The sequence below is a fragment of the Scyliorhinus torazame genome, chromosome 8 (assembly GCF_047496885.1).
Source record: "Scyliorhinus torazame isolate Kashiwa2021f chromosome 8, sScyTor2.1, whole genome shotgun sequence".
Lineage (NCBI taxonomy): Eukaryota > Metazoa > Chordata > Chondrichthyes > Carcharhiniformes > Scyliorhinidae > Scyliorhinus > Scyliorhinus torazame.
This window is the reverse complement of record NC_092714.1, coordinates 53633220-53657433: the sequence shown is the minus strand read 5'-3', so window position 1 is coordinate 53657433 and position 24214 is coordinate 53633220. Positions and strand designations below refer to the sequence as shown.

Sequence of the window (24214 nt, the reverse complement as noted above, 5' to 3'; positions counted from 1 at the left end):
TTGCAGCAGACTGAGTGCGTGAGGAGAGGTGTGTCTCGGCTTGTGTGTGTGTGTGTGTGTGCGGCGGGGGGGGGGGAGTGGTTAGAGTAGGCTGGGCTCCGGGGGAGTGCCGGGTTGGGGTCCGTGCCGGGGTGGAGATTGGGGGGGGGGGTCCGTGCTGGGGTGGAGGTTGGGGGGGGGGTCCGTGCTGGGGTGGAGGTTGGGGGGGGGTCCGTGCTGGGGTGGAGGTTGGGGGGGGGGGGCCGTGCTGGGGTGGAGGTTGGGGGGGGGGGCCGTGCTGGGGTGGAGGTTGGGTCCGTGCCGGGGTGAAGGTTGGGGGGGGGGGGTCCGTGTTGGGGTGGAGGTTGGGGGGGGGTCCGTGCTGGGGTGGAGGTTGGGGGTGGGGTCCGTGCCGGGGTGAAGGTTGGTGGGGGTGTCCGTGCTGGGGTGGAGGTTGGGGGGGGGGGGTCCGTGCTGGGGTGGAGGTTGGGGTTGGGGGGGGGGGGCCGTGCTGGGGTGGAGGTTGGGGATGGAGTCCGTGCCGGGGTGGAGGTTGGGGGGGGGGTCCGTGCTGGGGTGGAGGTTGGGGGTTGGGGAGGGGGTCCGTGCTGGTGTGGAGGTTGGGGGGGGGGTCCGTGCTGGGGTGGAGGTTGGGGGTGGGGTCCGTGCCGGGGTGGAGGTTTCGGGGGGGGGGTCCGTGCTGGGGTGGTGGTTGGGGGGGGGGGTCCGTGCTGGGGTGGAGGTTGGGGGTTGGGGAGAGGGTCCGTGCCGGGGTGGAGGTTGGGGGGGGGTCCGTGCTGGGGTGGAGGTTGGGGGGGGGTCTGTGCTGGGGTGGAGGTTGGGGGGGGGGGTCCGTGCTGGGGTGGAGGTTGGGGGGGGCCGTGCTGGGGTGGAGGTTGGGGGGGGGGTCCGTGCCGAGGTGGAGGTTGGGGGGGGTGTCCGTGCTGGGGTGGAGGTTGGGGGGGGGGGGTCCGTGCTGGGGTGGAGGTTGGGGTTGGGGGGGGGGGGCCGTGCTGGGGTGGAGGTTGGGGGGGGGGTCCGTGCCGAGGTGGAGGTTGGGGGGGGTGTCCGTGCTGGGGTGGAGGTTGGGGGGGGGGGGTCCGTGCTGGGGTGGAGGTTGGGGTTGGGGGGGGGGGGGCCGTGCTGGGGTGGAGGTTGGGGATGGAGTCCGTGCCGGGGTGGAGGTTGGGGGGGGGGTCCGTGCTGGGGTGGAGGTTGGGGGTTGGGGAGGGGGTCCGTGCCGGGGTGGAGGTTGGGGGGGGGGTCCGTGCTGGTGTGGAGGTTGGGGGGGGGGTCCGTGCTGGGGTGGAGGTTGGGGGTGGGGTCCGTGCCGGGGTGGAGGTTTCGGGGGGGGGGTCCGTGCTGGGGTGGTGGTTGGGGGGGGGGGTCCGTGCTGGGGTGGAGGTTGGGGGTTGGGGAGAGGGTCCGTGCCGGGGTGGAGGTTGGGGGGGGTCCGTGCTGGGGTGGAGGTTGGGGGGGGGTCTGTGCTGGGGTGGAGGTTGGGGGGGGGGTCCGTGCTGGGGTGGAGGTTGGGGGGGGCCGTGCTGGGGTGGAGGTTGGGGGTGGGGTCCGTGCCGGGGTGGAGGTTGGGGGTGGGGTCCGTGCCGGGGTGGAGGTTGGGGGGGGTCCGTGCTGGGGTGGAGGTTGGGGGTTGGGGAGGGGGTCCGTGCTGGGGTGGAGGTTGGGGGGGGGTCCGTGCTGGGGTGGAGGTTGGGGGGGGGTCCGTGCTGGGGTGGAGGTTGGGGGGGGGAGTCTGTGCTGGGGTGGAGGTTGGGGAGGGGTCCGTGCTGGGGTGGAGGTTGGGGTGGAGGTTGGGGGGGGGTCCGTGCTGGGGTGGAGTTTGGGGGGGGGGTCCGTGCTGGGGTGGAGGTTGGGGGGGGGTTCCGTGCTGGGGTGGAGGTTGGGGGGGGTCCGTGCCGGGGTGGAGATTGGGGGGGGGTTCCGTGCTGGGGTGGAGCTTGGGGGGGGGGGGTCCGTGCTGGGGTGGAGGTTGGGGGTTGGGGAGGGGGTCCGTGCCGGGGTGGAGGTTGGGGGGGGAGGTCCGTGCTGGGTGGAGGTTGGGGGGGGAGGTCCGTGCTGGGTGGAGGTTGGGGGGGGTCCGTGCTGGGGTGGAGGTTGGGGGTGGGGTCCGTGCCGGGGTGGAGGTTACGGGGGGGGGTCCGTGCTGGGGTGGAGGTTGGGGGGGGGTCCGTGCTGGGGTGGCGGTTGGGGGTCGGGGGGGGTCCGTGCTGGGGTGGAGGTTGGGGGGGGGGGTCCGTGCTGGGGTGGAGGTTGGGGGGGGTCCGTGCTGGGGTGGAGGTTGGGGGGGGGGCCGTGCTGGGGTGGAGGTTGGGGGGGGGTCCGTGCTGGGGTGGAGGTTGGGGGGGGGGTCCGTGCTGGGGTGGAGATTGGAGGGGGTTTCGTGCTGGGGTGGAGGTTGGGGGGGGGGGTCCGTGTTGGGGGGAGGTTGGGGGTTGGGGAGGGTGTCCGTGCCGGGGTGGAGGTTGGGGGGGGGGGGTCTGTGCTGGGGTGGAGGTTGGGGGTGGGGTCCGTGCCGGGGTGGAGGTTGGGGGGGGGGGGTCCGTGCTGGGGTGGAGGTTGGGGGGGGGTCCGTGCTGGGGTGGAGGTTGGGGGGGGTCCGTGCTGGGGTGGAGGTTGGGGGTTGGGGGGGGGTCCGTGCTGGGGTGGAGGTTGGGGGGGGGGGTCCGTGCTGGGGTGGAGGTTGGGGGGGGGGGGGGGGTGATGGGAGGGCAAATGAGTTGGTCCACCTGGCCAGGTGCTGGCCTCCAACAGTTGGACCCATGCGGTCCATGCCACCTGGCTGGGGGGAGGAGGGGATATGGGCAATGATGACATGTCGTCGTTCCCCTCCCCCCCCCCCCCCCCACCAGGCCGTCATGTTTTCAGACCATCCAGCGATGTTGGCCGCCGTGGTGGCAGCCGCTCATGTCTATGTTGCCCTGGATGAGGAGGAGGAGGAGCGTGCCAGAGAGGCGGCGCAGGCTGCCGCAGAGGGGCAGGCAGCAGCCGCCCAGGCTGGAGGGACACCTGACCGACAGGACGAGGAGGGTGAGGAGGATGTCGCGGCCCCACGGCCAAGGAGGCACCCAAGGGCGCCCCGTGTGTACCGGCCCCGGCAGTCATACCAGGACCTCACGGACCGGGAATGCAGGAGGGGACTCCGGATGAGCCGGGAAACCGTGGCACACATCTGCCACCTGCTGGCACACCTGTCACCGCGTGGCACTGGTGGGGGACACCCTCTCCCCGTGTCCGTCAAGGTTACGGTGGCCCTGAACTTTTATGCAACGGGGTCATTCCAGGCACCGAGTGGGGACCTGTCCGGCATATCGCAGACATCGGTGCATCGGGGCAGTGACAGATGCCCTTTATGCCATGGCGCACCGCTACATCCGCTTCCCCGTGGACCGGGCCAGCCAAGATGCCCGGGCCGTGGGCTTCTCTGCCGTTGCCGGGTTCCCCATGGTCCAGGGCGCGATCGATGGGATGCACGTTGCGGTGCGGCCACCTGCAGAGAACAGGGCCGTGTTCACTAATAGGAAGGGGACCTATTCGATGAACGTACAGGTGGTCTGCGACCACCGCATGATGATCCTGCACGTCTGCGCCCGTCACCCAGGCAGTGTACACGACTCATTCGTGTTGTCGCGGTCATCCATCCCCGGCATGTACGAGGGACGCCATCCCCGGCTGAGGGGCTGGTTGCTGGGCGACAGGGGCTACCCATTGCGATCGTGGCTGATGACGCCTATACGGAGGCCACGCAATGAGGCGGAGAACCGCTACAATGATGCCCATGTAGCGACAAGGGGAGTGATCGAGAGGTGCTTTGGCGTGCTGAAGATGCGTTTCAGGTGCCTGGACCTCTCTGGAGGCGCCCTTCCAGTATCGGTCAGATAGGGTCGGCCGCATCATTGTGGTGTGCTGCGTCCTGCACAACATAGCCCAGCAGAGGGGCGATGTGCCGCAGGCAGAGGAGGGCGGAGTGGAGGAGCAGCAGGAAGAGGCGCAGTCCTCCCCAGATGAGGGGGATGGGGGCAATGGTCAGGGCAGACGGGGTAGACACAGGCGGGTGGCTGTCCACCGTTACCGGCTGGCCCAGCGGGCACGGGACAGACTGATAGACGCCCGCTTCACTGACTAGATGGGCGTGGGAATCGGGTAGTATGGCCACAGACCGCACACCATGGCAACAGCCGACCACCCACACCCCCCACCCATCCACCCACCCAGCACCCTCACCCCCCTCCCCAACCCCACACACCCCACCCACATGCACACCACCCCCCCCCCCCCCAATTGCCGATCCACCGGCGGCACAACGGGCCGGGCTCACCCAGTTGCGGGTGGACGCGTGTCTATCGCAGGCCATGGAGGATGATGACAACCCGCCTCCGATGAGCTCCTGGCTCTACATCGTTGGACTATGTCTGACCCATGGCCACAGTACCACCATCCACCCGGACCATCCCTGCATGCGGCTGTGACACTGCAGCGCACGGTCCCGTCCTCTGCCCGGGGGATGTTGATGGCGGCCCAGGGGGAAGGGGGCAGACTCACCTGGGGCTGAGGTAAGACCACCCGTCACACACACACTTGCGCTCAACGTGCATGACACGCCCGCACACTTTGGACAGAGCACAAAGGCAGCTTCGGTAGGTGTAACATTGACTTTAATAACCAAAGGAGCTCATGCACGTGCCCTAGCCCCTAAAACTCATCTGTGCCCTGCACCCGTGCCAACTTACTCAGTGTCTAATTGTTTGGCCTTACGGGCCCTTTGACTACGTCTACGTGGTTCCCCAGACGGTACAGCAGAACTGGAGGTGGACTCCTGTGATTCCTGCCCTCTGCCACTGGATCCCTTTGGCGGCCGTTTCCTGGGGCGTCCTGGCCTAGATGGGCCAGGCTGCGGCCCGGGCGACTGGGATGGCGAGCTGCCAGCCTGTCCTGCCCGTTGCCCACCCGATGCACCTGGGACGGAAGGGGGGGAGTCCGAGGTGTCGCAGTGTACCGGGACCTCCCCTACAGAGGGAGCCGGGACGGACCACACCACCTCCTCCTCCCTCGGGGTGCCCGATGGCCCCCAGGCCTCTACATGGGTGGGGGATGCGAACGGACTGGCCATCCGACGCGCCCCCGACATCTGGCGCTGCCAGTCCTGGAGGCCCGTGCTGGTATCGACAGGGGTCTGCAGGTTTGCAGCCATGGAGCCCAGGGGGTTGTCAAACCCTGTCTGTGACAGTGCGACGCCGGCTCGCACATGGCCCCTGGCGCCGATGCCCTCAGCGATGGCCTGCTGAGACTGGGCCATGGCCTGTTGAGACTGGGCCATGGCCTGCAGAGACTGGGCCATGGCCTGCAGAGACTGGGCCATGGCCTGCTGAGACTGGGCCATGGCCTGCTGAGACTGGGCTATGGCGTTGAGCGCCTCTGCCATCTGGCGCTGGCACTGGCTCATGGCCTCCTGTGAGAGGGCAGCCATTTCCTGGGCCACAGACGCCGCCTGCACGGAATGCCCCAGGCCTCGCAAACCGTTCCCCATGTCTGACACCGTCGCACCCATTGCCTCCACCGCGGACGCCACCCGTGCGGTGTCAGCCTGGGTGGCACGCATGACCGGGACCACTCCCAGCTCCTGGACGCGGGTGGACTCCTCCACCTGCGACCGCAGCTGCCGCAAGCCACCCGTCACCCTATTCGCTCGTCTCCGTGTCGGTGGTTGCATCGGATCTATGTGTGGGTGTGGTAACTGCAGGAACCCGGGATCCATCTGGGCGGCAGATGTTCGCTTGGCCTGGGCTGCCCACCGACCACCTGGTCCCTCTGCTGCTCCTACCTCCACCTGCTGTACCGGGACGGCTGTGTTGTGCGCACCAGTGAGTGTACCAGACGCCTCATCACTAAAGTGCCCAACCGTGGTGAGTGTTTCTGCGATGGTGGAGGGTGTTGGTGACAGCAGTGGCGTTGTGTCGTGCTCTTCGTCCCACTCTGAGTCCATGGCACTTTGGGGTGAGGGTTCGTCTCCACCCATCCACTCTGAGTCACTGTCCGGTATTTCGTCTTCCCGGGTAGGGGTGTCCTGGGTAGTGGTGTCCCGGGTAGGGGTGTCCTGGGTAGTGGTGTCCCGGGTAGGGGTGTCCTGGGTAGTGGTGTCCCGGGTAGGGGTGTCCTGGATAGTGGTGTCCTGGGTAGTGGTGTCCTGGCTCGGATGTGACGGGGGCCTGTGGCTGCCCCCCTCATCGCTGGGTGGTCGCTCCCGCACGTGACGGGGGTGTCGTCTCCCTGTTGCTCCAGGTCTCTCCGTCTCCCGTGGTGTGCGAGGGGCATCCTGCGGGCGTCGCATGCTGGAGGGTGCGGGTCTCTCCGTCTCCTGTGGTCTCCGAGGGGCATCCTGCGGGCGTCGCATGCTGGAGGGTCCGGGTCTCTCCGTCTCCCATGGTGTGCGAGGGGCATCCTGCGGGCGTCGCATGCTGGAGGGTGCGGGTCTCTCCGTCTCCTGTGGTCTCCGAGGGGCATCCTGCGGGCGTCACATGCTGGAGGGTCCGGGTCTCTCCGTCTCCCGTGGTGTGCGAGGGGCATCCTGCGGGCGTCGCATGCTGGAGGGTCCGGGTCTCTCCGTCTCCCGTGGTGTGCGAGGGGCATCCTGCGGGCGTCGCATGCTGGAGGGTCCGGGTCTCTCCGTCTCCCGTGGTGTGCGAGGGGCATCCTGCGGGCGTCGCATGCTGGAGGGTGCGGGTCTCTCCGTCTCCTGTGGTCTCCGAGGGGCATCCTGCGGGCGGTGTGCATCTGCGGGGATGGGTGCCTGGACGTTTGGTCCTGCGATACACAATGAAGCATGCATTGTTAGACATCAGGCAGTGATCAGGTGATACGGGGGAGGGGGATATAGGGGACGGGCTGTTGATGGCTCACTTGCTCGTGGGCCCCCGACCTCTGCATCAGCAACCTCCCGGTCCTCAGGTCCGCCAGCCAGTTCCAGGGCCCTTTCCTCGTGTACGGTCAGTGGCCTCTCATCAGCGGGCCCTCCTCCAGTCCTCACATGCTCCCTATTGTTGTGTGCGCGCTTCTCCTGTGGGGGGGGGGGGGGGGGGGGTGGTGGCAGGGGTAAAAGGCAACAGTGTTAGGCAGGTATATGAATGCACGCCATCGGTTGCGCGTGCATTGCAGAGGTTAAGGTTAGGGCTGGATTCACTTGGGGATATGGGGGAGGGGGGGATATGGGGGAGGGGGGATATGGGGGAGGGGGGGATATGGGGGAGGGGGGATATGGGGGGGGAGGGATATGGGGGGGGATATGGGGGAGGGGGGGATATGGGGGAGGGGGGGATATGGGGAGGGGGGGATATGGGGAGGGGGGATATGGGGGAGGGGGTGATATGGGGGAGGGGGGGGATATGGGGGAGGCTCACCCTGCCTGCTCTGACGAGGTTGTTCACCTTCTTGTGGCACTGGGTGCCTGTCCGTGGTGTCAGGGCCACAGCGGTGACGGCCTCTGCCACCTCCCTCCACAGACGCCGGCTGTGGCGTGGGGCAACTCTGCGGCCGTGCCCGGGATACATGGCGTCCCTCCTCTGCTCCACCGCGTCCAGGAGCGCCTCCACATCGCGTGACTCGAACCTCGGGGCTGAGCGACGGCCAGCCATCAAGTCGGGTGTTGCGGTCGGCTGTTCCGGTCGGGTGGGGGGGAGCTGCGCGGCCTTATGAGCCGTCACGCCGTGCAGCGCGTATGACGCTGCACGGCGTGAACCACTGCGCAAGCGCGGATCCCGTTACGTCGCTGCTAGCCCATTTCGGGCCGCAGACTATCGGCCCATTTTTATGACGTGACGCAAGTGGGATTTGCGCCGTTTTTTGCGCCGATCGGCGGACTTTCCGCCGATAATGGAGAATTTCACCCCTGGTTCTCGACACAAATACATATCCTTCAAATAATTGAAAATTACTGATCAGAGGTTTCATAAACACTTTTCACAAGATAATTCCCTTGGCCTGCCACTTCCCCCACCCCCCTCCCCCCTCAGATCAGCCCCCCACCCTCGGAATTTCTGGGTGCCCCCATTCCCCAAGTATGGGGGTGACCCCCCCCCCTTCCTCAGTGACTACCTAACTAGAGGAACCCCCCCCCCACAGAGCCCCCTGAAAAAAAGACCCCCGTCTGGAAGCTAGAGAGCAGTCCAGACAGGCGCAGTAACAGAAATTGCAGTTGTAACACTACCTGGCAGCACCACGTTTCCATTCCTAGAAAGAGAACAGCTGAGTTTAAACCCTTCAGATCCTGGAGCTACAAGTCATTCATTCTTTTCCAGTAGTGGACTGTGATTGACAGATTCAACAAAACATCTGCAGCCTTGATTCATTCATCTCCCTTCATAGGTGAGTGCCTCTAAGTGCTGAAAGCCTAATGTTTACAAACATCAACCACATCAAAGAGAACGTAAATGCATTGCAATCACACGCTTAACATTAGCGGCAACTCCCTTAAGGAGTCACTCCCTTGGCCCACCGTGAGGACCACTATGTCAGGTTCACGTGTGGTGAGACCTGTTGTGATTCCTGCCCACATAATTCCCGACCCAGTTGACTGGAGAATTATGGAGGGCTGGAGAATAGCGTGGCGGTCCTGCTCAGTGGATGCAAATGGGTCATTAGGGCCCATTTCATTTGCATCCTCCCGCTGGCGCAAACCCCGATCCCGCCACCAGCAGGGGGTTGGAGCATCGGAAATGAATCAGCGCCCCGTGCCGATCCCGATTCCCACTGGGCACCCGTTTCTCTGTCTCACCGGGAAACGGGTTTTGGGCATCCCGGGACGGAGAATTCACCCCACTGTTGCTGAATATCAAAACGTTGCAGATGAGCCTTTATTAGGGTAACTGATACGTCCACCAAGCCACCCCTCATTTTATTTGCAAAATGTTGCAGAATACTCACTGGCAGTTAGATTGACTGTATCTTGATCCTCGCCAAAGGAGTTTATAGCTGTGCAGGTTACTGTAATGTTCTCCGAAGGCTTTACTGTTATCCTATGGTTCCATTGTGATTTTTTGTCCTTTACTGGTTCTTCCCTAGGCTGCAATGAAAATATTTATAATTTCTTATTCACAACAGGGGATGGCACAGTATTTATTGGTGAGTTCTGCAAATCTAGGGTAGACTTCAGAGGGCACGTTAGGGCTCCGAGTAAGGATCCTTGCTCAACAGTAGTGTGGGTCACAGAGTTAGCATTGTAGTTCCATCTCTCCGATAAAGCCAGGCTCCACGTTCCATAGCACAGAATTGCTACACTTGTCCTACTGCCATTTCACATTTGGGAATAGGGTTCAGATTCAGCTCTGAGTGATGAGATAAATGTTTGTTCGTTTTATCAGATATTTTATCGGAGTTTGAATCATAGAATCACTACAGTGCAGAAGGAGGTCAATGAGCCCATCGCGTCTGCACCTACCCTCTAAAAGAGCACCCTACCTAGGCCCACGCTTCACCCTATCCCCACCTTATGTTTTTGGACACTGTCGTGTTAAGCACAGAGATAACACGGGCTGCAACTGGATGCAGCTATAACTCAAGCAGACTCCAGACCTTGAAGTTAGTTCAATTTGATTTATTGAACCGGTCACACAGTTAGCACAGTTCTCTGTGAGTTCGACTCTCTGCTAACCCAAGTGTGATTTCTCTATCTGACTGAACCAGACTAGCTCTTAGCCACGTGCTGTATGCGTTACGTGATATGTACACTGGACTCACTCTGTAGATGTCCCTAGTAGAAAGAGGCGGAGTGTGAGTGCCTCGTGCCTTTTATAGTGGGAAACCACCCCCAAGTGTTCTGCCTACTGATTGGTTATGTCCTGTTCCCTGTGTTCATTAGCTGCCTGTCTGTATCTCATTATGTGCATGTCTCCATATCATGACATCTCCCCTTTTGGAAAAGTTTTTCTGCAGCCTATGTGAAAGTATTTACATGTGTAGGCTGAAAAACTAATGTATTTACATGAGATGGCAGATGGGAACATATGTACACCTGAAAACAGGTGTCTAATGTGCAAAAACAGAACATAGCAAACAAAACAAATGTTCATAAGTCCAATCTCTGGGGCTTGCATCTGATACTGGCCGACCGCCGGAGAGGTGGTGGTGGGGACAACGGCGCCTTGATGGGCGGGATTGCAGCCAGACCTGTGGCCTCGTGGTTCGAGGTGTCAGGAGGTGGCACAATAACAGATGGAAACAGCGAAGAATGTGGTTGCGGGTGGGCAACTGTGCGCAGGTCCCGTCTGTTGCGCCGCACAACAGAGCCATCAGCCAGACGCACAATGTACGATCAAGGAGCAGCCTGTCGGACAACCGCTGGAGCTGACCAGCCTACATCAGGCAGCTGGATCCGAACAGCATCCGCCGGGGATAGCACAGGCAAATCGGTGGCATGAGCGTCATAGTCCTGCTTTTGCCAGTCCCGGAGTTTCTGCACCTTCTGCAGCACCGGGAGGTGATCCAGATCAGGCAAGTGTATGGCTGGAAGAGTCGTCCACAGGTCCCTGTTTATCAGGAGTTGAGCCAGTGACATGCCGGTAGACAGAGGGGTTGCCTTGTATGCGAGCCGCGCAAGTTTGACATTGGAAGCAGAATCCGCAGCCTTGCAGATGAGCTGCATTACTATGTGCACCCCTTTCTCAACCTCCCCGTTGGACTGCGGGTAATGTGGGCTTGAAGTGACGTGATGAAACTGGTATAGCTGGGCAAATCTTGACCACTCTTGGCTGCTGAAGCAAGTACCATTGTCACTCAAGACAGTGAGTGGAATACCATGCCTGGAGAACATCTCCTTACAGGCCTTGATGACGGTCTTGGACGTGAGGTCCGAGAGCTTCACAACTTCTGGGTAGTTGGAAAGATAATCGATGATGAGCACATAATCACGACCATTGGCGTGAAAGAGGTCGATGCCCACCTTGGACCACGGGGAGGTCACCATTTTGTGCTGCTGAAGTGTCTCCTTGCCCTGTGCTGGCTGGAAGCATTGACAGGTTGGACAGTTGAGGACCATATTTGAGATGTCCTGACTAATCCCAGGCCAGGAGACACTCTGCGCCAGCACTTCTCCACACCCAGATGTCCCTCGTGTATTTGCCGGAGCACCAAGCTCTGGAGACTGTGTGGAATGACGATGCGATCCAGCTTGAGGAGGATGCCATCAACCACCGTCAGGTCATCCTTCACATTGAAGAGTTGGGGGCACTGCCCTTTTTGCCAGCCATTGGAGAGGTGGTGCAGGACACGCTGTAGAAGCGGGCCCTTGGCTGTCTCATCATGAATGCGGATCACCTTTTCATCCAACGCCGGGAGGTTGCCGGCCCACAGCTGCACCTGTGATTCGATCTGTTGGACGAATGCCGGCAGGACAAGACATCCGCAATAATGAGCTCCTTGCCCGGCGTGTACACAAGCTCAAAGTCATACTGTCTGAGCCCGAGGAGGATGCGCTGCAGCCGGGGCGTCATGTCGTTCAGGTCCTGGTGGATAATGTGGACCAGAGGCCTGTGGTGAACGTCGGCAGGCCGAAGACATAATCGTGGAACATGATAATTCCAGTGAGAAGGCCCAGGCATTCCTTTTCGATTTGGGCGTACCGCTGCTCGGTGGGTGATGCGTAGGCAACCGGTGCCCAGGATGAGGTGTCATCGCGCTGGAGCAACACCGCGCCGATGCCGTCCTGACTCGCATCTGTCGAGATTTTCGTTTCCCTGTCAGGATCAAAAAAAGCCAATACAGGTGCAGTGGTGAGCTTGGCTTTCAGCTCCAACCACTCTGCTTGATGAGCTGCCTTCCACCCAAAGGCAGTGGACGTTTTTACCAGGTGTCTGAGGGCCGTGGTGTGTGAGGTCAGGTTTGGGATAAACTTGCCCAAGAAGTTCACCATCCCTAGGAAGCGCAGCACCGCCTTCTTGACTTCAGGGGTCTTCATGGCTTCAATGGGCTTGACCTTGTCTGTGTCCCTGCTGAGATACCTGGTCACCCAAGAACTTCAGTGTTGACATGCCAAAAGAACAGGGTCATATGCTTGATTTTTAAAAGCTGCTCTCTCAGAGAATAGAGTGAACTCCGAAAACGATCTGATCCCTGATCATGGAGTCAGCAATATCACCAAAGTTGCAGGATAGCGTCAGTAGACGGAGATTAGTGAGGAAGGAGTTGAAAGATTCATCTTTACCTTGTAGGCGTTGCTTAAGGATATAGCGCTCGAAGATTTCATTGATGTCCACTTCACAATGACTGTCAAACTTGTCCAGGATGGTCTGAATCTTTGTCTTGTCCTGGCCTTCGGTGAAGTTAAAAGAGTTAAAGATTTGGATGGCTTGATCCCCAGCAGTTGAGAGGAGATGCGCGATTTTTCTTCTATCAGACGCACTGAGATTGCCGGAGGTCCGCAGCAGTTGAGGAGGCTGGATCTTCTCCATGGTGCCGGGATGTCTTTGCTGGTCATCACAGAACAGATTGAGGTAAACCACCTAAGGATAGCAGTCTACTGGTACCATGTCGTGTTAAGCACAGAGATAACACGGGCTGCAACTGGATGCAGCTATAACTCAAGTAGACTCCAGACCTTGAAGTTAGTTCAATTTGATTTATTGAACCTGTCACAGTTAGCACAGTTCTCTGTGAGTTCGACTCTCTGCTAACCTAAGTGTGATTTCTCTATCTGACTGAACCAGACTAGCTCTTAGCCACGTGCTGTATGCGTTACGTGATATGTACACTGGACTCACTCTGTAGATGTCCCTAGTAGAAAGAAGTGGAGTGTGAGTGCCTTGTGCCTTTCATAGTAGGAAACCACCCCCAAGTGTTCTGCCTGCTGATTGGTTATGTCCTGTTCCCTGTGCTCATTAGCCGCCTGTCTGTATCTCATTAAGTGCATGTCTGCATATCATGACAGACACTAAGGGACAATTTAGCATGGTCAATCCATCTAACTTGCACATCTTTGGACTGTGGGAAGAAACCGGATAACACGGGAGGAAACACACGCAAACACGGGGAGAACGTACAAACTCTGCACAGACAGTGACCCAAGGCCGGAATTGAACCCGGGTTCTTGGTGCTGTGAAGCAGCAGTGGGAATTATCCACTCATTTCTATTGTGCCTATGGCAAAAGTCTATACATTCTTGGACAAGTACTGTCAGAAAGATCAGAAAGGGAATTTCACAATGAATCATTATGATAAAAGCATTGCACAAGCATTGCACAATGTGGAACTGAACCATACAGTCCAGGCAAGTTTAGTCAAGATGTTTGTACAATTAGCCTTGGGAAAGCAAGAGAAACATAGAAATTCAACCATGATTCCCCCTCCTAGTTGCTATCCCGTTCCCAAGTTCACACATGAGCACTGGGAATTTCAATGAAGTATTCGCGGTGAAGTCCCATGGGCACTTGGTAGCCTTTCTATTCCTCAATTTCCTTTCTTTGTGTGTGACCCTGGACAATACTCCCATGGGATTACAGTTCCAAACCATGTCATTCTCTGATTCCAAAGGGAACAGGGAATATTGTTCTAATGGACAGTTAAGATCATTTATTTTCTTTAAAAGCGAGCTTTTAAAAATAATCAGTTTAAATTCTGCTAATAAAGCAAACGAAGGAACTTCACTAACAAATGAGTTATTAATACTGAACAGTGTAATTTCAAAGCACATACATAAATATAATTTTGTTTTTAAAAAGTGCTTCATCATAATGATTTTATTCTTCTCAATACCACTGCGATCTTTGTTACTTCAAGTATTTGTCCAATTATCTTTTGAAAGAGGCTATTGAATCTCGACATTCCAAATCCTAACCACTTCTGGCCCTTTAATCAATGATGTTCAAACTGTGTCTTCTGCTTATTGAAACTTTAGCCAATGGGACAGTTTTTCTCTATTACCCTATATAAACCCTGCATTATATTAAAAGCCTCAATAAAATCCCCTCTTAGTCTTCTCTGCTATAAGGAGAACAACCCCAGCTTCTCCAGTCTCCATAACTAATTCCTTATCCCCAGAACCATTCTAATAATTATCTTCTGTTCCATCTACAAAGCCTTCATGTTCCTCTTAAAATGTGGTGCCCAGTATTGGACATAACACTCCAGCTGGAATATAGTAATGTTTTACATAGCTTGAGCACAACTTCCTTGCTCTTGTAGTCTTCTTTATAAAGCACATCATCCCATAAAAAGCACAGCTGGTTACAATTCTGCTTCAGATGGAAGACCGAGGACGTTTTCCTCTCCGTTACTTACAGCTGTTCCATTGACGCTCCACTGCACAAGGGGTTGGGGAAATCCTTCCACAACACAGCTGATCACTTTAGCATTGTTCACAACCTTCTTTGTCAATTTATTTATCCTTGGCTTTCCTGTAATAAAGAGAAAAATGATTTATTAACATGGCCAACTTAAGCAAATATAGGAATAAGACTTTTGTTATCATTGTCTGAGTGGTAACCTGACGGGGCGGATCGCCTATACCGGATGGAATCAGACCAATTCCCCTGAAATTAATCGGATGCAAATTAGGTAGGTTTAATAAGAGTTGCGTGACTCACACGACCAGATTATTGCTCTGGTGATGCAAAAGGAACTGCAACCCATAGAAAAAGTAACCCACTTTGCTAACAATTCTGTCAACTAGTTATTTAACAGTTTAGGCTCCCGATGGTCCACTTACCTGAAACTTTGATGCCGCTTAAAGTGTCTGAAGTGAAGCAATGGTAAAAATAGGTCATTTGAAAGTCCATTTGGTAAAAACCCTGCCTGGTGTCATGTTGATTCACTCTTGTTTCTTCCCCGCTGTTACCAGACTCCTGAATGACCCACTTAAGGACTGATCTGATCTCTTCACACATCTTCTCTACCGAGTAGTACTACACTCTGTATGCTCACCCGATGCCTGTGTCTGTGTATTTACATTGTGTATTTATGTATGTCCTATGTTTTTTTATGTATGGAACGACCTGTCTGGACTGTACGCAGAACAATACTCTTCACTGTACCTCGGTACACAGGACAATAAATCAAATCCAAATCCAACACACTTGGAAAGGGCCCAAGTTCAATTCCTAGTCAGTGTTGACTTAGCTGATCTCATCCACGGTGGTACTATAGGCACTAAAACTGGTCTCAGTACCATCGGGCGAGGGAAAATAATTCTCCATTGTTGTTGAGTGATCCTGGAAGCTATGGGACAATTTTGAGGCAGGGTTAGCCGTCAGTGAGAATGACAACACGAGCAGAAAATTCGGTGAGAATCGGAAAACACAAATCTCTCTGGTGAGATTGTGATTCCCGATTTTCCAGGCCCACCACTGGCAACGTGTTGAGAAATCCACCAGCTGTCAACCGCATTTTAAGACGATATAATTGATGAGAGCTTCCACCTCACTGAATATATCGGCGAGGTTTACAACGTGTTGAAAAACTTGAATCAGTCGAGCACCACCCCCCCTCCCCCCGGGGGTGCAAAGATAATCTGGAAGAGCCAACCTGTGCCAGGGAGTAGTGTCAGGGGCAGGTTTTCTGGGGAGCCCTATTGGGGGGGGGGGGGCAGGGTTTGCGTTATGTTTGCAAAGAGCTCCGATGCTGATGGTGGTGGGGTAGAGAGCCCCGATGGTGATCATACAATTTACAGTGCAGAAGGAGACCATTTGGCCCATCGAGTCTGCACTGGCCCCTGGAAAAAGCACCCTACTTAAGCCCATGCCTCCACCCTATCCCTGTAACCCATCTAACCTTTTTCTTTGGACATTAAGCGGTTATTTAGCATAGCCAATCCACCTAACCTGCACATCTTTGGACTGTGGGAGGAAACCGGAGCATCCGATGGAAAGCAGACACTGGGAGAACGTGCATACGCCACACAGACAGTGACCCAAGCCGGGAATCGAACCTGGGACCCTGGTACTGTGAAGCAACAGTGCTAAACTCTGTGCTACCGGGGTGGGTAGTGAGAGCCCTGATGGTGCGGTGGGGGGTGAGAGCCCTGGTGCTGATGATGGTGGGGTGGGGGGTGAGAGTGTCGATGGTGCGGTGGGGGGTGAGAGCCCCGATGCTGATGATGGTGGGATGGGGGGTGAGAGCCCTGATGCTGATGATGGCGCGGTGGGGGGGATGAGAGTCCTTGATGGTGAGGTGGGGGGGTGAGAGCCCTGATGCTGATGATGGTGGGGTGGGGAGTGAGAGCCCTGGTGCTGATGATGGTGGGATGGGGGGGTGAGAGTCCTTGATGGTGCGGTAGGGAGTGAGAGCCCTGATGGTGCGGTAGGGAGTGAGAGCCCTGATGGTGCGGTAGGGAGTGAGAGCCCTGATGGTGCGGTAGGGAGTGAGAGCCCTGATGCTGATGATGGTGGGGTGGGGAGTGAGAGCCCTGATGGTGCGGTGGGGAGTGAGAGCCCTGATGCTGATGATGGTGGGGTGGGGAGTGAGAGCCCTGATGCTGATGATGGTGGGATGGGGGGGTGAGAGCCCTGATGCTGATGATGGTGGGGTGGGGAGTGAGAGCCCCGATGCTGATGATGGTGGGATGGGGGGGTGAGAGCCCTGATGCTGATGATGGTGGGATGGGGGGATGAGAGTCCTTGATGGTGAGGTGGGGGGTGAGAGCCCTGATGGTGAGGTGGGGAGTGAGAGCTCTGATGGTGAGGTGGGGAGTGAGAGCCCCGATGCTGATGATGGTGGGGTGGGGGGGTGAGAGCCCTGATGCTGATGATGGTGGGGTGGGGGGGTGAAAGTCCTTGATGGTGAGGTGGGGGGTGAGAGCCCTGATGGTGCGGTGGGGGGTGAGATTGCCGATGGTGAGGTGGGGAGTGAGAGCCCTGATGGTGCGGTGGGGAGTGAGAGCCCCGATGCTGATGATGGTGGGGTGGGGGGTGAGAGCCCTGATGCTGATGATGGTGGGGTGGGGGGTGAGAGTGCCGATGGTGAGCTGGGGAGTGAGAGCCCTGATGGTGCGGTGGGGAGTGAGAGCCCCGATGCTGATGATGGTGGGGTGGGGGGGGTGAGAGTCCTTGATGGTGAGGGCGGGGGGGGGGGCGAAGGAAGGACGAGAGCCCCCGATGCTGATAGGGGGAGCCCTGTTGCTGATATTGGTGGGGGTGGGGGTGGACCCCTCGATGCAGATTGGGAGGGGGGCGGGGGGGGAGAAGAGAGGTGCTGAGAGCCCTGATGCTGATGATGGTGGAGCCCCCGATGTTGATTGGGTCGGGCTGGGGGGTGTGAGAGCCCTGATGTTTGGAGGGTGGGAGAGCGGGTGATAGCCCTGATGCCCAGGGGCTGGAGGGGGTTGTTCTTTTTGTGCTGATCAGGTTGCCCCAATCTCTGTGGAGCCTGCCTTACTGGCTCTATCGGGCCCCGCCCAGCCACAGTGACAGCGTAAAGCTCAACCAATGATTCTTTTTTCCCCAGAAATGCTCAAAATCTGGACTAAAATATCGGCTGTGCAGCTGAAGAGATACACGTGGGGCTTCAGAACCTGACACTGAAAATATATGTTAAGACTCCACCCTGTGCGTGTGGTTGTCAGATGGAGCAGGACTGGACTCAGCTATAATCCCTTCTAAAGTCATTGTGTTACCCACCTCCGAATGTGTAATTAAGCAGTGGGAAACATTGTGAGGGCCTGGAAGATGGTCGGTACAATAAATCAGAATTACAGCTTTCAAAAATGTAGGGAGAAAGTTTTCAGAAAACAGTGTAAGATGGACCTGATTGGTGGTGCTACACAAACGTGTTTGTTTTACCTTCTACTCGTACATTCACTGTCTCTTCTCTTTTCATTCCCTTCACTTCCTTTATTTTGGCTGAGCAAGTATAAGTACCAGAATGCGTGTACTGCAGTGACTCCATTACGAAGGGATTTGTGCAATTCGTATCTCTCTGAAACACAGAAAGAACATGTCAGAAGCATATTAAAACCTGCCTGGATCTTCTGGAATAAAACACAAGTTCAAGGAGTCACCACAGCCCAGAGAGAAGCACAGAATATTTGTACAGCACATAAATCAACCACTAGCCCCTGTACAACCACTATTTGTACCAAAGCATCACTTCTGCTGGAGAATTGAGCACCCTCAGCAAGATTCTTATCCCTGCTCTCCACCAATGTGGTCCCAAATCTCAAAGCTGCCTCATCAGGATTGCAACAAACATTTAGATCCTTCTGCCAAATCAAGCGTTTCAGGCAGCCACCTTCAGCCGATAGAACTGGTTTACTTGTCACGGTCCTCGTGAGGCGGTCCGGCACAGATAAGAGAGGCTAACAAACTCTCTGGAGTACTCGGTGACAGGTCCTTCCCACTCTGAAAATCTTCCAACTTTACTAAAAGTCTTCACAGCTCGACTCACTCATGAGCTGGGGAAAGTTATCGATTGTTGTCTAAGATCTATGAATCATGAAGATAAACTATTTGGACACATGTCTTAAATACTAATGGCCAGACATGCAACAAGATTTTGCTTTGTTGGACAAAGATAAGGAAGGTCAACGTGCACCTTCATTCTTAGGAGATGCACCTACAATCATCTATATGTGCTTCAAATAAATTAGCAGATAGAACAGATGCAGCATGGTAGCATTGTGGATAGCACAATTGCTTCACAGCTCCAGGGTCCCTGGTTCGATTCCGGCTTGGGACACTGTCTGTGCGGAGTCTGCACATCCTCCCAGTGTGTGCGTGGGTTTTCTCCGGGTGCTCCGGTTTCCTCCCACAGTCCAAAGATGTGCAGGTTAGGTGGATTGGCCATGATAAATTGCCCTTAGTGTCCAAAATTGCCCTTAGTTTTGGGTGGGGTTGGGTGAGGTTACTGGGTTATGGGGATAGGGTGGAGGTGTTGACCTTGGGTATGGTGCTCTTTCCAAGAGCCGGTGCAGACACAATGGGCCGAATGGCCTCCTTCTGCACTGTAAATTCTATGTAAAAAAAAAAAGATGCCCCTTCTACCTTAAAGCAATATTTTTTAGATCTGTCAAGCTAGGCAAAGCTACATCACTGTGTTTGGGAGCAACTACAACCGCATTTCAACGTGTTCAAATTATAAGTTGACTGTACTGGATCCCCTGCATTGCCATCTAACTGGCAGTAATGTAGGGGTTCCAATGTGCTATGCCTTGGAATGATTAAATCTGGGTTCTAGTTATGATTGGCTACAGTGAGAGACCTCGCATCTCGAAGAGTCTAAATTTTGCCATTCACCCCCTACCTCTTTGTCACATCAAATCTACTCTTACCAAATTTCACTGCATAAGTTTTAGTTACTTAGCATAGGTTAGAATAGTCATCAGCTTACTTTCATCAGGGTAACATTCACAGTTCCGGAAGACTCAGCAATGCATTCCACGGTTATATTTTCCCCAACCATCTTAGTGACATCTTCATCAGGATTCATAGTCAAGGTCAAGTCTGTTAGTAATAGAACATTTATAAGTTATTATGTCTCAGCAGCACGGTAGCATGGTGGTTAGCACAATTGCTTCACAGCTCCAAGGTCCCAGGTTCGATTCCCCGCTCAGTCACTGTCTGTGTGGAGTCCGCACGTTCTCCCCGTGTCTGCGCGGGTTTCCTCCGGGTGCTCCGGTTTCCTCCCACAGTCCAAAGATGTGCAGGTTAGGTGAATTGGCCAAGCTAAATTGCCCTTAGTGACCAAAATTGCCCTTAGTGCTGAGTGTGGTTACTGGGTTATGGGGATGGGGTGGAGGTGTGGCCTTGGGTAGGGTGCTCTTTCCAAGAGCCAGCAGACTCGATGGGCCGAATGGCCTCCTTCTGCACTGTAAATTCTATGTAAATCTGATTCCTATACAATTCTGTTGTCATTTGTTTCCCAGGAAGTATTAAGGATGAGGAACCACTTGGCTGAGATGTGAGATTTTCTGGCCTCCCAACCGGGTGTTTATTGGTGGCGTGCTGTCTGCTAGCAGCGGGATTCTCTGCATCCGCTGCTGTCAATGAGAATTCCCATTGAAGGCGCCCCAGGCTGGCGGGAAGCCCACGGGCGGGAAGGGGGGTGCACTGCCGGCGGGACCAGAGATTCCCACCCGCCAGCAAACGGCCTGAGAATTCCAGCTCTTTATAATGCAGATGCTCTCTGCAGAGGTTCTGTCCTCCCTTTCCCATCTCTGAAGATTGCTTTCTCCTTGCTGGAGTACAGCTCCTCAGGATCATAGCATCATCTGGGAGCTCAACTAATGGACCAGTCGACCTGTGTGAGTCTTTAGTTCTAGCACTGTAAAGGGAATTACAGCCACAGAGTGTAGTCATTGGCAGATAACCATTCCTGTACATTACTGTTCTTTATTATTATGAACATGATGAAAAACCTTAGGAAGCTAGTACAGTTGAGTTCAACAAGGTTATCAACCAACATTCATATAATGCAATTTCAGCGGTGGGTGGAGTCCTAAATGTTTTTTGGCGCCCCTTTGGGGTAATTGTGACTGTGCAATGGTGTAAACGGAGCGATAACCAACCATCTCTCCCCATTTTTATTTGCATCGATATTAAAATGTGAAAATTATCTAGCCACCACTGTGCTCTGCTTTCTGTCTCTTTGCCAATTTTGTCTATATCACCCACGGTTATCTCTTCTGATTAACTGATGCTGGTTTATGCAGACAAATAAAAACGGAAATGTACTGATTTGCCTACTCTTACAGACAGTGGGAAATTAAGCTGAATTATCGGTAGTTTGTGGTATGGACTCAAATCTATTGGGAATTGTGTTTGAATTTCCCATACCAGGCATTCACTCAGACAATTTATCTTTGATTTTTATGCTTTCTACTGGGTAAATTAAGGTTCACTAATCAAGCAGAAAACCAAGTTCCAGAAGCTTGTTGACAAGTTGTGTTGTTGGAGTGAATGTAATCAGAGAGACCCGGCCATGCTTCCTCCCTAAGAGATGACTAAATGTATCCACATTTGTAACAGGAAAATGCCAGCCTATTTTGGTTAGCATTACCCTAATTGGGAAACATGTGCTCAAATGTAACAAAGCAGGACAAAAGAAACCCATAAATATTTCTACTTTTAAGATAAATGACTTACAGTACACAGTGATGTTAACAGCATCCTTTATGTCAGGGTTATCTTGTTGAGTGCATGAGTATTCACCGGTATCCTCTTGCGACACATTAATCAGTTCATACTCCTTTGTGTTGACTTCTTTTTCCTCCCCCTGCGAAATTCATGTATGTCATGATATTCAAACACACACATCATGATGGACACACTAACAGGCAAATCAGAGTACACAACACCACAACCAATCACAGACAAGAACACCAACCACATAAAAAAGCACGAGCACGACACCTGGAGGTCAGTAGGTCTGGGGAGAAGGGAACAAGAAAGAGCTGTTGAAACACCACAAGCAGGGAGCCCCCCACGTGCAGAGTGCAAAGACCAAGTTGTAAATAGTGAGTTTAAATAAAGAAGCGTTGTACCATATGCAACTGTGTTGGCTCATCTGTGTGTCAGAACACCCAACACCACATGGTACAGGAGTGGATCGATACCTGCCTACTAACCTGCCATTCTGGACATGGACCACACCGGCAAACCGCAGCCGATGCAAGTCACGGGGAACCTAGGCACCAACTGGAAGCTCTACAGGCAGCGATTTGACCTGTACATCCGTGCCACCGAAAAACAGAATGCCTCGGATGATTCGAAGATTGCAATGCTCCTCTTCTACGCAGGCCCCCACCCAAACGATGTCTTTAATTCACTGGTGTTCGAAGAAGGCGAAAACCAGGCCAAATATGACACGGTCATCCTCAAACTGGACCAGCACTTTCAAGTTGAAGTAAACGAAAGTTTTGAAAGATACATCTTTCAGCAACGCCTGCAAGGTAAGGAGGAGCTTTTTCAACCCTTTTTGACGCACCTCCGGATTCTAGCGCAGTCCTGCGGTTACGGCACCACTACAGAGTCCATGATCAGGGACCAGATTGTTTTTGGCGTTGCCTCTAGTGGCCTACGCCAGCAGCTTCTTAAAATAAAGAGCCTCACCTTAGCGTCTGCTGTGGAAGCCTGTGTCCTCCACGAAAATGCTACCTGCCGTTTTGCCCGATTTCAGGCGTCCGAGTTGGCACGGAGGGGGTCCCCAGCCGTCGAATCGGCAAGCCAGGCCGCCCACGACGTTGAACGCATCCAGGCCGTCGATTTCTTCCCGCCCCACGGCCCGGACGACAGCGGCCGCTTCCCGCGCTTTTCGCGGTCTCCCGCGCAGGTGCGCGCCAAAAATAACGGCCACAACGAGGGACGCACTGCGCAGGCGCGCCCACCGCAAGATCGCACTGCGCATGCGCAGTGGCGCAACGAACGCCGTGACGTCATGACGTGCAGCAATTGTGGAGGTCTACACTTAAAAGGGCAATGTCCTGCAAAAAACCGACAGTGCAACAGATGTGCCATGATAGGCCACTACGCAGCCCGCTGTCGTGCGGCTCAACCCATGGATCCGGCGCATCCTCGACAACCTCGCACACGAGTCAGGACCGTCCAGCCCACGCATCAAGACTTCCAGTTAAGTGATGCAGATGACCAGGATGACTTCCGAGTTGCCGTCATTGATGTCAACAAGGTCAATGCCATCAATCCAGACGATGAGTGGTGTGCCACCCTGACGGTCAACCGATCGCGCGTCGCCTTCCGTCTGGACACCGGCGCATCCGCCAACCTGATTGCTTACTCTGCAGTCCAGGCCATGAAGGTCAAACCACCCATCACACCATCCCGGCTTAAGATGGTTGACTATAACGGGAACGTTATCCCGTCCATAGGATCTTGCCAGCTACAGGTGACTCACAAGAGGTACACGGCCACACTCCCCTTCGAAGTTGTGGGCTCATCAAAGGACTCGTTACTGGGCGCACAAGCGTGTAAGGTCCTTCACCTGGTACAGCGCATCATGTCTCTCTCTCCAGATGAGATATCCGACTTCCCGGATGCTGAGTTCCACGCGAATCTCCATTCCCTCCTCGCTCACAACCAGGAGGTTTTTGAAGGCATGGGGACATTGCCACACACGTACAAGATTCGACTCAGACCGGACGCCATCCCTGTCGTTCACGCACCTCGCAGGGTTCCTGCGCCTCTCAAAGACCGCCTCAAGGCACAACTGCAGATTCTTCAGGACCAAGGGGTCCTATCCAAGGTCACGGAGCCCACGCCATGGGTCAGCTCCATGGTCTGTGTAAAGAAGCCCTCTGGCGAGCTCCGTATATGTATAGATCCAAAAGATCTGAACAACAACATCATGCGGGAACACTATCCCATCCCGAAACGAGAAGACCTCACCAGCGAGATGGCGCGAGCCAACATATTCACTAAATTGGATGCGTCCAAAGGATTCTGGCAGATCAAACTGGACCCGGCCAGCCGAAGACTATGCACATTCAACACCCCTTTTGGCAGATTCTGCTACAACCGGATGCCATTCGGCATCATTTCGGCATCTGAAGTATTCCACCGCATTATGGAGCAGATGATGGAAGGCATCGAAGGACTACGTGTATATGTGGACGATATCATCATTTGGTCCACCACTCCGCAGGAACACATGCATCGTCTTCGACGTGTCTTCACCCGCATACGGCAAAATGGCCTGCGTCTCAACCGTGCGAAGTGTGCTTTCGGCCAGACGGAGCTGAAATTCCTCGGGGACCACATCTCAAGGTCCGGGGTCCGTCCCGATGCAGACAAGGTTAGCGCCATCACAGCCATGCCACGACCGGCTGACAAGAAGGCTGTCTTAAGATTCCTGGGCATGGTCAACTTCCTTGGGAAGTTCATTCCCAACCTGGCTTCTCATACAACAAACATGCGCCATCTCGTAAAAAAATCGACGGAATTCAACTGGCACCAGTCGCATCAGCGGGAATGGGAGGAGCTCAAGCACAAACTGGTCACGGCACCAGTGCTGGCCTTCTTTGACACGACTCGCCCTACAAAGATCTCAACAGACGCCAGCCAATCTGGTATTGGAGCGGTACTCCTGCAAAAAGACAGCACGTCATCATGGGCCCCGGTTGCGTATGCCTCACGAGCCATGACCCCTACCGAACAGCGCTACGCGCAAATCGAAAAAGAATGCCTGGGCTTGTTAACTGGACTGGACAAGTTCCACGACTATGTGTATGGCCTGCCACGATTCACGGTCGAAACTGACCACCGCCCCCTGGTCAACATCATTAACAAAGACC

General features: G+C 55.4%; 1 protein-coding gene across 1 annotated transcript in view; it reads right to left on the bottom strand.

Annotated features, from left to right (window-relative positions):
• LOC140427845 (CD166 antigen-like) overlaps positions 1-24214 on the bottom strand; it is a 441201-nt gene that overhangs the window by 20451 nt on the left and 396536 nt on the right. Inside the window, 5 exon segments of the mRNA XM_072513612.1 lie at positions 8914-9052; positions 14260-14375; positions 17754-17889; positions 19300-19412; positions 21054-21183. Of these exon segments, the coding sequence (XP_072369713.1) occupies positions 8914-9052; positions 14260-14375; positions 17754-17889; positions 19300-19412; positions 21054-21183 (634 nt within the window).